Source organism: Henckelia pumila, chromosome 3 (assembly GCF_033568475.1).
Source record: "Henckelia pumila isolate YLH828 chromosome 3, ASM3356847v2, whole genome shotgun sequence".
NCBI lineage: Eukaryota > Viridiplantae > Streptophyta > Magnoliopsida > Lamiales > Gesneriaceae > Henckelia > Henckelia pumila.
The window spans coordinates 190,886,851-190,896,527 of NC_133122.1; the positions used below are offsets into that span (position 1 = coordinate 190,886,851).

The 9,677-nt window shown below is 34.9% G+C and overlaps 2 protein-coding genes across 4 annotated transcripts; one reads left to right on the forward strand and one right to left on the reverse strand.

Annotated features, from left to right (window-relative positions):
* Nucleotides 1–276: 276 nt before the first annotated feature.
* Nucleotides 277–6,234, forward strand: LOC140887427 (beta-galactosidase 3). 3 transcript variants are annotated; one of them, XR_012151845.1, is made up of 20 exons: nucleotides 277–748; nucleotides 858–953; nucleotides 1,065–1,177; nucleotides 1,298–1,364; nucleotides 1,521–1,613; nucleotides 1,735–1,878; nucleotides 2,151–2,239; nucleotides 2,332–2,437; nucleotides 2,545–2,632; nucleotides 2,702–2,820; nucleotides 2,906–3,070; nucleotides 3,376–3,554; nucleotides 3,676–3,785; nucleotides 3,890–3,999; nucleotides 4,163–4,273; nucleotides 4,374–4,487; nucleotides 4,588–4,790; nucleotides 5,092–5,428; nucleotides 5,651–5,838; nucleotides 5,939–6,234. XR_012151845.1 is itself a non-coding variant. In XM_073294670.1 (19 exons), exons 1-19 carry the CDS (start codon nucleotides 578–580, stop codon nucleotides 5,768–5,770), a joined length of 2,535 nt encoding a protein of 844 aa, XP_073150771.1. In that variant the 5' UTR covers nucleotides 277–577; the 3' UTR covers nucleotides 5,771–6,234. The 3 variants fall into 3 exon arrangements, 1 of the variants encoding a protein (XP_073150771.1); XR_012151846.1 differs by having other exon boundaries at nucleotides 6,011–6,234; XM_073294670.1 differs by having other exon boundaries at nucleotides 5,651–6,234.
* Nucleotides 6,235–6,853: 619 nt separating this feature from the next.
* Nucleotides 6,854–8,164, reverse strand: LOC140892030 (thioredoxin H-type-like). The gene is made up of 3 exons (XM_073300760.1): nucleotides 8,005–8,164; nucleotides 7,415–7,537; nucleotides 6,854–7,140 (listed from the first exon to the last, which is right to left on the reverse strand). Exons 1-3 carry the CDS (start codon nucleotides 8,098–8,100, stop codon nucleotides 7,003–7,005), a joined length of 357 nt encoding a protein of 118 aa, XP_073156861.1. The 5' UTR covers nucleotides 8,101–8,164; the 3' UTR covers nucleotides 6,854–7,002.
* Between the last annotated feature and the right edge of the window lie 1,513 nt (nucleotides 8,165–9,677).

Below are 9,677 nucleotides of genomic sequence, written 5' to 3' on the forward strand. Positions count from 1 at the left end.
TTTATAAAAACAATCAATATAATTAACTTATTATAAAAGCTTATTATATAATAAAATCTCGATAAAGTAATCAACCACTTTCATAGCGTCCCCGAAATTCTTGCAGCACTTGATCCGTGACGTAAATCAATAACAAATCTAGCATTGGCTTAGGAGCGATTAATGTTGTCTTATTTTTATTTTTATTTTTAAATTTGTCACTGTCAATTTTATACTCTTCCCCTTACTTTACCCACAAAAAAAGAAAAAGAAAAAAGCATAATTCATTTTCTTCTCTCTAGTTTTCTGAGTGTTGAGTTCACACAGTGCCAAAAGCTGTACATCCAAACAAACTGTGTATAAGTATTTACTCAGATTCACAATTCTCTTGCTTGCTTGCTTTCTTCTTCTTCTTCTTCTTCTTCTTCTTCTTCTCTCGGTTTATGAAAGAAAAATGCAATTGTTTGCATAGTCCGACAAGCCACCTTTAATTTCTTTGTTATTCACAGTTGAGATGAGAATGCATGCAATTTACTTTTAGAAATAGGAAGAAAAGAAGATTGAGGGAGAGTGACTTTGCCTTGATTGTGGTTCAAACATGAAATTTGACTCAGTTTCCAAGTGCTTTTTTGGGCTGTGCACGTTGGTGTTTCTTGGATGCGGACTGGTGAAATGTAGTGTCACTTATGATAGAAAGGCCCTTGTCATTAATGGACAAAGAAGAATTCTCTTTTCTGGTTCCATACATTATCCCAGAAGCACCCCTGAGGTACTAAAGATTCTTCCTTTTTTTCTTCATAAAAAATATGTATCTCTGTTCTTGAAATTTACTGAAAATGCTGTGTAATTTTTTGTTGAATTGTTATTTTATCGGTTAGATGTGGGAAGATCTGATAAACAAGGCTAAAGAAGGTGGTATAAATGTGATTGAGAGCTATGTATTTTGGAACGTCCATGAGCCTTCTCCTGGCAATGTAGGACTGACTCTCACTCTCGCACCAATTTTCTTAATGAATTTTAATTCTTCTACCTGTTTTTTGCTGAAAAAATTGTGTCTTTTCCCCAAAAAATTTGTGGGGTTGCAGTATGATTTTGAGGGGAGATATGATTTGGTGAGGTTTGTTAAAACCATTCAGCGAGCAGGCCTATATGCTCATCTTCGCATTGGACCATATGTTTGCGCAGAGTGGAATTTTGGGTAAAAATTTCTGTTTTCTTGCTCAGATCTAAATTCTACTCGGCATTTTGATGTTTCCTATGTTCTCATAATGTTATTTTTATTGAGGTTTTTGTTGTCCTCTTGCTGTGTTTTGTGCAGTGGATTTCCAGTTTGGCTCAAATATGTACCAGGGATTAGCTTCCGGACAGACAATGAGCCATTTAAGGTTATTGTTCCCCATTTTGTTAACGTTTTGCTTTAATTAATTTGTGTAGCTTCATTATAGTTATGTGTGTTCTTGCCAAACTTTTGTTAAGTTAAAAAGTGACTTGCTGATTGTTAGCTCTTCTCGATATTAAGCTGATTTCTCTCGATGTGACAGATGGCTATGAAAGGATTCACGGAGAAAATTGTGAATTTGATGAAGAGTGAAAATCTGTATGAATCGCAGGGTGGCCCAATTATACTCTCCCAGGTGTGAATGTCAAATCGTGGGTGAATTTGAGTTTACTGACAGATTGATTATAATATATACTAATTTCATTGTCGGATTTTTTAGTAATTGATTATGTAGTACTGAACGGTGAATTGAACAGATTGAGAATGAATATGGACCACAAGCAAGAGCACTTGGTGCACCAGGTCATCAATATATGACTTGGGCTGCAAACATGGCTGTTGGATTGGATACCGGAGTTCCATGGGTTATGTGCAAGGAAGATGATGCCCCTGATCCCGTGGTAAGAACTATTCGAGACAAAAGATCTTGGACTTTTTTTGTTTGCAAAATGTTGTGCTTTGTATCCTAATTTGATTCATTTCTTACCGGAGAAAGTGATTATTGTAAATTGTCCCTTATCTTGAGAGTTATGGAATGTGCTTCAAAATGGAATATATGACCCTTTTCACAAAAAAGCTTAAGCTCATTTGTGGTGGTCCAACAATAGTTTTTACATTTTAACAGTACATCATCCGTTGCCGATTAATGGCTCTTTACTTACGTTGTTGGTAGATTAATACATGCAATGGTTTCTATGGTGATGCTTTCTCCCCGAACCGACCGTACAAACCCACGATTTGGACTGAGGCTTGGAGTGGCTGGTTAGTAGTTCAATTATCTTGTTCAAACTTACGAGCGAAAACTGGTGAATGGCCCCTCGCTAACCATGATCTTGTCTATATTTAACAACTAGGTTTACAGAATTCGGTGGTCCAATTCACCAAAGGCCAGTTCAGGATTTGGCATTTGCTGTAGCTAGATTCCTACAAAAGGGTGGCTCCTTTGTTAACTACTACATGGTTGGTTTTTGTGTCCTTGGAATATTTTACCATGCCTAGGCATGATTTTTCAATATGTTTTTGTATGGTCTGTTAAAAAGCTGATTTCGTTTTCCTCTGTGAAACAGTATCATGGTGGCACCAACTTTGGTCGTTCTGCTGGAGGACCATTCATCACTACGAGCTATGATTATGATGCTCCAATCGATGAATATGGTAAAGGAAACTTTATATGTTTGTATACTCAAGGTTCACTCAAACTTATAGCTTTCTTCAACCCTGTAGGTTTGATCCGACAACCTAAATATGGTCATCTGACAGAGCTGCACAAGGCTGTTAAACTTTGCGAGAAAGCTCTAGTTTCAGCTGATCCTATCGAGACTTCTTTAGGAACCCTTCAACAGGTTCTTGGGCATCTACTTTTCGTGTTTGTTTTTATGCATTTTAGATTTTGGCGGCTTATGACTTGATGTATGACCTTTTCTCCAGGCTCATGTGTATTCTTCAGAATCAGGAGATTGTGCAGCTTTCCTTTCGAATTATGATCCTGATTCTTCAGTGAGAGTTATGTTCAATAACATGCATTATAACCTGCCTCCTTGGTCGATAAGCATTCTTCCAGACTGCAGGAATGTTGTCTTCAATACAGCCAAAGTATGTAATATGTTTGAATATTGAAATATATTACTGTGGGTTTAAAATAATTCGATGTAAGCCAGTTAAATTTCCTCTATCCTTGTAATATTCTCCTGATATTACAACTGTCGAAACTTAAAAATAATAGAAATATAGTGAATATTATAGGTGAAAATATCTTGGGATAAACTTAATAGAAAATCTTCCATGTATTATATTACAATTAAATTATATCAAAGACACATAATGGTCTTAATAATAATATCAAATCTAGTGCCATAATGTGTTGCTTATTTTCTAAAATTTAACTGTCTTGACCGCAGGTTGGAGTGCAAACAACTGGGATGGAAATGCTTTCAAGTAACTCTCAGATATTCTCGTGGGAAACTTATAATGAAGATTTGCTTTCTTTGGATGATAGATCAACATTTTCAGCTTATGGCCTTTTGGAGCAGATAAATGTCACTAGAGATGCGAGTGATTATCTCTGGTACACAACTAGGTATGCCTGCCAGAATGAATATGTACCCTGTTCTCTTGTTTCTGTATTTTATATTTGGTTTCCCTTGGAAAAAGTAAGCTTTGATATGTCCACCCTATCCTTACTTTTCTTGTTTTTACAGCATTGATGTAAGTTCATCAGAGTCTTTCTTCCATGGTGGGGAGCTTCCGACTCTCATTGTTCTGTCAACAGGTCACGCGTTGCATGTATTTGTAAATGGACAGCTTTCTGGTACACAATACAATCCATTCTTTTCGAGCATTTATAGATCATGATGGGTTGTTTTTTTTGTGGTTAACTTGTTTAAATTTGGGCTCTACTTTTATGTTATTTAGGTTCTGCTTTTGGGACGAGGGAAAACAGGAGATTTACATATAAGGGGAAAATCAACCTACGTGCTGGATCGAACAAGATTTCGCTCCTAAGTGTGGCTGTTGGTCTGCCGGTTGGTCTCAAATCTTGATTTTATTCTATTACGCATTTGTTTAATGTGGTTCATGTATGAATATGATACTGTACTTGTTTCATGGGACTCGAGTCCGAAAATAATATCACGGTTTTCTTGATATCTGGATGTTATTTTTGACATGAATTATTCTTGGTGAAAGAATGTCGGTGGGCATTACGAGACATGGAACACTGGGGTGTTGGGTCCGATCGCATTGCACGGACTAGATCAAGGAAAGAAAGATTTGACCTGGGCTAAATGGACCTACCAGGTTATATATATATATATATATATATATATATATATATGATATTTTGGCATCTCCCTAATCATTTAATTTGAAATGATCTCATAAATACATTTTTGAGCAGGTTGGGCTTAAGGGAGAAGCCATGAATCTTGTCTCTCCAAACAGTATATCTTCAGTCGAATGGATTCAGGGTTCACTAATTGCGCAGCAGCAGCAGCCTTTGACATGGCATAAGGTACTATCAGTACAGAATTCAACGAAAAATGTAGTTTCAACTGAGAAAGGAGACATGCATTATTGCATTGTGAATATTTAATGATATCGAAACTTGACAGGCTTATTTTAAGGCACCTGATGGAGATGAGCCACTGGCCTTGGACATGGGTAGCATGGGAAAAGGCCAACTGTGGGTTAACGGTCAGAGCCTCGGGCGATACTGGACTGCATACGCCACCGGCAATTGCAACGGTTGTACTTATGCAGGGACTTATCGCCCTTTTAAGTGTCAACTTGGGTGTGGCCAACCAACTCAAAGATGGCAAGTGTTTGAGCTTCCGCTTGTATTTATTATTTAGCACCTTTTCTTTAATTCAGGGCAATCTAAAACACTAAGAACTCAAAGAAGGGAAATTTTTTGGGAAATTACGGACATTTTTCTGAATAATAATTTGTTAAACATTACTTATCATAAGGATTAACCAAACCTTCGGTGAGTTTTACTGTAGCTACACGAACCTCTAGTGGAATTTACATTATACATGATCAGACCATGACATCTAAGGTTTTTGATGCAGTTTATACAAGAATCAATTGTTTGTGACTGAAAGAAATGGTTTCAGGTACCATTTACCACGGTCTTGGTTAAAACCAACCCAGAATTTGTTGGTGCTTTTTGAAGAGCTTGGAGGCAATCCCACGAGAATCAGTCTTGCAAAGAGATCCGTAACCTCAGTGTGCTCAGATGTTTCTGAGTTTCACCCAAATATTAAGAACTGGCAGATTGAAAGTTACGGAAAGATGCAAGAGTTTCACAGGCCTAAAGTTCATCTCCACTGTGGTCCTGGAAAGTCCATTTCTTCCATCAAATTTGCAAGCTTTGGAACTCCTCTCGGGACATGTGGGAGCTTCCAGCAAGGAACCTGCCATGCTCCAACCTCATATTCCACATTAGAGAAGGTAATTTGTTTTCTCCACTCTACTTTATGGTATACCAGTAGAAATATAATATACATAGTTGGATGTACGATCCCACACATATGTTATTTATTAAAACTCAATGATATTTGAGCATCCAACAATATGTATGATACATCCAGAATAATTATTCGGGTACAACATAAATTACATTATGTTCCCTTTGCTATTGGGCGTAATCTATAATCTCTTTTAACAACGCAGAGGTGCATTGGGCAACAGTGGTGTTCAGTGACAATATCAAACAGTAACTTTGGGCAAGATCCATGTCCGAACGTACTAAAGAGGTTGTCGGTTGAAGCAATATGCACCCCTTCAAATTGATATGTATATCATAAGCATAGAAACACGAAACAGAAGAGTCATGGGAGTATCATTAAAAAGTTACACAGGTATTTACATCGTGTGCTGCCTCTAAAATTATATTTTTATGTTCAATGGTCATGGAGACCTAGGTATGGTAGTCTATTCTTACAAAGGGTCAATTTGTAGATTCTGGGACTCCAGAAACTGTGAGTCCTGTTGTGAATCAATCCCCGGTCGTCATTTTCCCCTTTTTAGCAGGAAATGTGAACCAGAAATGGTGAAATTTCTGTGGTGGAGTCTTCATCAGAGTGAGTTTTTAGAGTGCCCTATTGTACTCTGCCCTTGATTGTATTTTATTTTTCTTTCAGTGTAGAAGGTGAAAATGATAGGAATTTATGTAAACTTGTGCCTAATTTCTGGTACTTTAACTCGCATTTGGAATTCCTGAATGCCATGTTTTGAGTAAGATGCTTCTACATTGCTTGATTTGCAAGATCAATTACAGGGAAATTCTAAGTGGTGCCTCTCAGATATTTTTCGTATATCGTGAGATAAAATTCAGTCGCTGTTGCCAAGACGAACGGCAGGCCCCATTTTCAAAGCTGTGAATTCTTTGGTATAATTATCGTTTATGCAATCACCAGTAATGAGTTTCAATCAGGCCGACCAATATAGTGTTGAGATGATAAATTTAGGTTCGACTAATTAATTCAAATTCAAGGATTTGAAAATCAATGAAGAGATGATCATATTTTTAGAGGACTTCAGGCCCCCGAACACGAGCTTAAGGTGTATCAGATTTCCAAATCAATGACCGCGCATGGTATGGCTGATGGCTAATTAATTACAGTTAGCGAATCGCTATATCTTAAATTTTATTAAAGTAAAGCTCAAAAAATCGTCCTAGAAGCAATTTCAACCACTATCTTAGAAACCTTCGGCCACAACTAATATTTCCATAATTATTTATCTTGAACAAAGCTCGACAATAGGCCTCAGCTTGGATGTTTTTATCCAGGTCCTCAACCCATTGCTGATGGAAGAGATTAAAAAACATCCAAAGACTATTTTATATGTAAACTAACATAAACAATAAGGTCTAAAAGCTTTGCATTTATTTGAGGACCAACAAAATAACACATTTTCCCTCGTGCATAGGAGTTTAAATTTTGACCCAAACAAAGCCAAGAGAGTAGCATGTCAAGGTTTAAACATACATACTCGTCAACCTACAATCTACATGTAATTTTCTAGGCTGTACTAATGTGCTTGGCAATTGTCTGCTGCAGCTCTTCTTTCTTTGCACCCACAATTCTGTCCAGTTCGTTGCCTTCCTTCAGGAAGACGAATGTTGGCATCGCCTCCACCTTCCATTCACTAGAAACATGCTGCAAAACATAATTTTTGAGCAAGCAGGAGTAGCTCTCATAATGAGACAACATAACGAAAACACCAAGATTAATCTATTCAAAGTAACAAGATTCATTGTGGACCATTTCAACTAAATCTCAAGATCAAAATAGTACTTCTTGCTTCATGATCATGGATGGTGACAAGGCTAGATCATGAGTGGATAGAAAATAGAAAATTTACCAAGATTTAGCACCATTGATTACAAAATGTGTAGTATATATATATATAAGTTTTTCATTATTCCTATACCTGCAATTCATCGACATCAACCTTCAGGAAGGTAACATGAGGCAACTTCTTAGCCAACTCTGCGAAGAAAGGAGCAATGAAACGACATGGTCCACACCATGAAGCCGTAAAATCTACAACTATCTGCATTTATTATAAGAAACAAGTAGTGTAATAAGTATCCAAATGAAAGCGAGATTAAAGGAGGGCCAACGGATCAACTTGTTTTATATTCCTCAAACTAGAACATCTAAGAAATGAAAACAAAGGAAGAGGATGAAATTATTCCAAACGCCTAATTTTACCTCCTAGTGATGAATTTCAGATATTTTGCTAAACAAACATACAAATTATTTATGCATGTGTGTGATATGTATACTCTTAATTAAGTAAACGACATGATTTCAATTACCGAAAAACACAATTATATTCTCAAAAAAAAAAAAATGATTCCTCAATTTTTTGATCGGGAATCGCGATTAGATCGAAGACCGAATACACTAATCGTACAGATTTTGATCTAACAATCAGATCCAGCCGATGAGAAGAAAAATCATCCGTCTAACACGTAAAATCAATGAAATTGAATAAAAAAGAAGGAAAAATGGTACCAGTTTATTTGAGTTCTTCCCTTTCAGAAGCTGATCGCTCCATGCCTCAACGCTATGGCAGCTAATGACTTGTCCTTCAGATTCCGAAGTCGCCATTTCCGATGAAAACTGAAGCGTATCACGCAAGAAATGTGCTTTGGATTTATTCCCTACTCGATGCGTATTTATACAGGTCTCATCTTCAAAGATGGCGACAGCTGTTGGAAATATTCTATATTTTTTGCCCATTCATTTTCCTTTTTCTTTTTTCCCTCTATATATAATATTAGGAGGCATATTTGTATTTGGACAAATGATTTTATTTTAGGAATAGATTTCAATTCCATCATAATCAACAACATCACATTTACAAAAATTAAGGGTGAATTTAATTAATTTATCTATGAATTTGAAAATCATATCCTCAAATCTAGCTATCCATTCAAACACCATTTTATTTTATTTTATTTAAAACTGAAATAGGAAAGTAACTAAAGTACAGATTTCATAATTTATACCACATTATTAAGTTTGAGATAGAAAATTTAGAATAAAATAATATTTAGCTTTTTGATACTCCAAAAATACCTTCTTCTTTTTTTCCTTTATTTTCCAAATTACAAAAAAAATTATTTTGGTTTAAGAAAAAATAAAATTTTATTCTAGTACATTTGCCTCTTATCTTTATAAACCATATATTCCAACAAAATCCTTCTCCATCTTTATCTTTATTTTTAAGTTAAACACTCAAATAACTCATACAATTAAAAAAATTAATATAAAATATTAAAAGTTTTAAATTTTAATATAATCTCTCAAATTTCAAGAAAATTTATTTAACACAAAAATATTTAAAATTTATGCGTTCGAAGACGCACTAGTAGAGATCTAAATGAACCAAGCCGCTCGTGAACTATTCGAAACTCGATTCGATAAAAGTTCGTTTGATCTCGTTTAATAAGGATCGTTGAGATAGGCGAACCAAACCCCAGCTTTATGATATTCGGCTCGTTAGATGAAAAAATAAGGCTCGTGAGTCAGCTATTAGATGAAAAAAAATAGTTTTGATATTTGATTTATAGATTTTACACTTTTACGGAAAATATATAAAAATCTATTATTAGAATAAAATTACAAATTTTAGTAAAAATATTATATTTTTCTCTAAATATAAATGGTAGTTTTTAATAATTTAATTAATATTTAAATTTATAATTTATATTTATTAAGTTTGTTTAGGCTCGATAAAAGCTTGAACAAACTTGTAAGCCATGAATATATTCGTTAAATAAAACTCGAGCTTGTCTCGATTATAAACGAACGAAACCCAAACTTTCAAGAGTTCGGTTCAGCTCGATTACATCCCTAGGCACTAGCTAGTTAGTACTAAATATAAAGTGACAAATTTTTCATTGAAAAATTTTATTTATAACATCTCACTTCATCTAATTAGTCCATGATAGACAAATTTACCCTTACATCTACTTTCCTCAAATTACAAAACCTTGATGTATCTTAGAATATCTAAATACAAAAATTTTGTACACCACGACTTAAAATTTTATTTACAAAACAATTAATAATTTAAAATTTTCCATTTTTAATATATAAAATAACAAAAATTTTATCTCTAGGTTTGCTAGAGGTACATAATTTTTTTAATATATATATATATAAGTAAAATTTTACTAAGT

Bases quoted from the DNA above. Each gene is read 5' to 3' on its own strand.
- LOC140887427 (XM_073294670.1), top strand. From the start codon at position 578: ATGAAATTTGACTCAGTTTCCAAGTGCTTTTTTGGGCTGTGCACGTTG. The intron at 1,879-2,150 runs GTAAGAACTATT...CGTTGTTGGTAG, and splicing joins ATGATGCCCCTGATCCCGTG to ATTAATACATGCAATGGTTT. The intron at 2,633-2,701 runs GTAAAGGAAACT...TCAACCCTGTAG, and splicing joins TGCTCCAATCGATGAATATG to GTTTGATCCGACAACCTAAA.
- LOC140892030 (XM_073300760.1), bottom strand. From the start codon at position 8,100: ATGGCGACTTCGGAATCTGAAGGACAAGTCATTAGCTGCCATAGCGTT. The intron at 7,538-8,004 runs GTACCATTTTTC...TAATAAATGCAG, and splicing joins GGAAGAACTCAAATAAACTG to ATAGTTGTAGATTTTACGGC. The intron at 7,141-7,414 runs GTATAGGAATAA...TATGTTTTGCAG, and splicing joins TTGATGTCGATGAATTGCAG to CATGTTTCTAGTGAATGGAA.